General features: G+C 35.3%; 1 protein-coding gene across 1 annotated transcript in view; it reads left to right on the top strand.

The window, feature by feature from the left end:
* Positions 1 to 1,170: 1,170 nt before the first annotated feature.
* Positions 1,171 to 1,550, top strand: part of LOC110018225 (metallothionein-like protein type 2) — a 2,333-nt gene continuing 1,953 nt past the window's right edge. Inside the window, exons 1-2 of the mRNA XM_020715481.1 lie at positions 1,171 to 1,288; positions 1,388 to 1,468. Of these exons, the coding sequence (XP_020571140.1) occupies positions 1,224 to 1,288; positions 1,388 to 1,468 (146 nt within the window). The 5' untranslated portion in view covers positions 1,171 to 1,223. The remainder of the gene's footprint in view (positions 1,289 to 1,387; positions 1,469 to 1,550) is intronic.

Genomic DNA, 1,550 nt, shown 5'->3' on the forward strand with positions numbered 1-1,550 from the left:
GCCCCCTCACTGTAAAAGTAACCAGCATGGGCGCAGTGCAATCATGACAACCCCGCACCAATTTCCTTGAGCATCCTCGAGCCAACCAATAGTTCAACCATGTAGATGGCGATTTGTTAGACTCTCGTTCGATTTTAGGACCCAAGCATCGTGTCCCTTCTCAAGAATGATCTATGGGAGCTCCAATTGTTCCTGCTCTAGCCAACAATAATTTGAGGATCGATCCTTAGGAGGTCTAATCGTTCCCACTCCAGCAAACGACGATATGAGGATCTTATAAATAATGTATGGTTTTAAATGATTTGAGTGCCAAAATGACTTTATAATTTAACAATCATGAGCTCATTGGATTCCTCTTGTCGAGAAGCTCTATTTGTCTATAAATATGTTAAATTTGAAGTTTATTTGATCATTCAATAAACGATCAAAAGCCTCCAAATGTGCTTCAATGGTTTGATCTAGGCTTGATTTGACCAAGATTAAACTAATTTTGATATCATTGGGTTCGGCTTGTCAAAACGGTTAGTTTGACCAGAAGCTTGTTGAAATTTGGGCTCATATGATCACGAATTTGAATTTAGAAGATGTTTCAAAAGAAAAACATCGAGGTTCTTGCTTGATAAAAAAAATTATTGATGACACATCAAGTATGCATGTGTCTATCATATATATATTTATATCCTGGTTTGTCATTGAATCACAACTAGGGGATAGAGTCTAAGATAGGAGAAAGAGAGAGATAGAGAGGGGAGTGTACAATAATGAATACTAATTTTAAATGTTGATTAACCTTTTTTGAAGAAATGATCCACCTATTTAGACGTGGGGATACAATATTTGAAGATTCATATTTATCACTACCTTACTGAGGGTGTTATGAGATATTTGAAGATTCAAATTTGTGTAAACATTTATCTGACCTATAACATATATATATATATATATATATATATATATTATCCCATTTAAATTTTCTCAAATCAAAACAGACGGCATTCAATGCAGCTGAAGAACAAGATGCCCGAGATAAGACGCAGGGAAGAAAGTTACGTCCGGAATATATTTTACACGCAAGGATTGACGCAACCACAGTCGCACACGTGGACGGTGGATATCCAATCACGTCCTCCTCTCCCTTCTATAAATGGAGATCTCCCCCTTCCCACATCTAAGCTTAGAAGTCCCATTTCCATCATTTTCTTCAGAAAAAACAGATAAACAAAATGTCTTGCTGCGGTGGAAACTGTGGTTGTGGCTCCAGCTGCAAGTGCGGCAGCGGCTGCAACGGGTACTATTTATTTATTTATTTATTTATTTATTTATTTCATTCTATTTATTTATTTCAGGGCTTATTTTCTACTTTTATTTTTTTTAAATTATTTATCAGGTGCAATATGTACCCTGGTTTGGCTGAGGAGAAGCTCAGTACTGCTGAAACCATGATCCTTGGCTTTGCACCTGTCAAAGGGTATTTATTTAATTTATAATATTTTTTTTAAATATTTACATATATCTAATACCTAATATTTCATATTTCATAACTAATTTAT

Source organism: Phalaenopsis equestris, unplaced genomic scaffold (genome assembly GCF_001263595.1).
Source record: "Phalaenopsis equestris unplaced genomic scaffold, ASM126359v1 Scaffold000006, whole genome shotgun sequence".
NCBI lineage: Eukaryota > Viridiplantae > Streptophyta > Magnoliopsida > Asparagales > Orchidaceae > Phalaenopsis > Phalaenopsis equestris.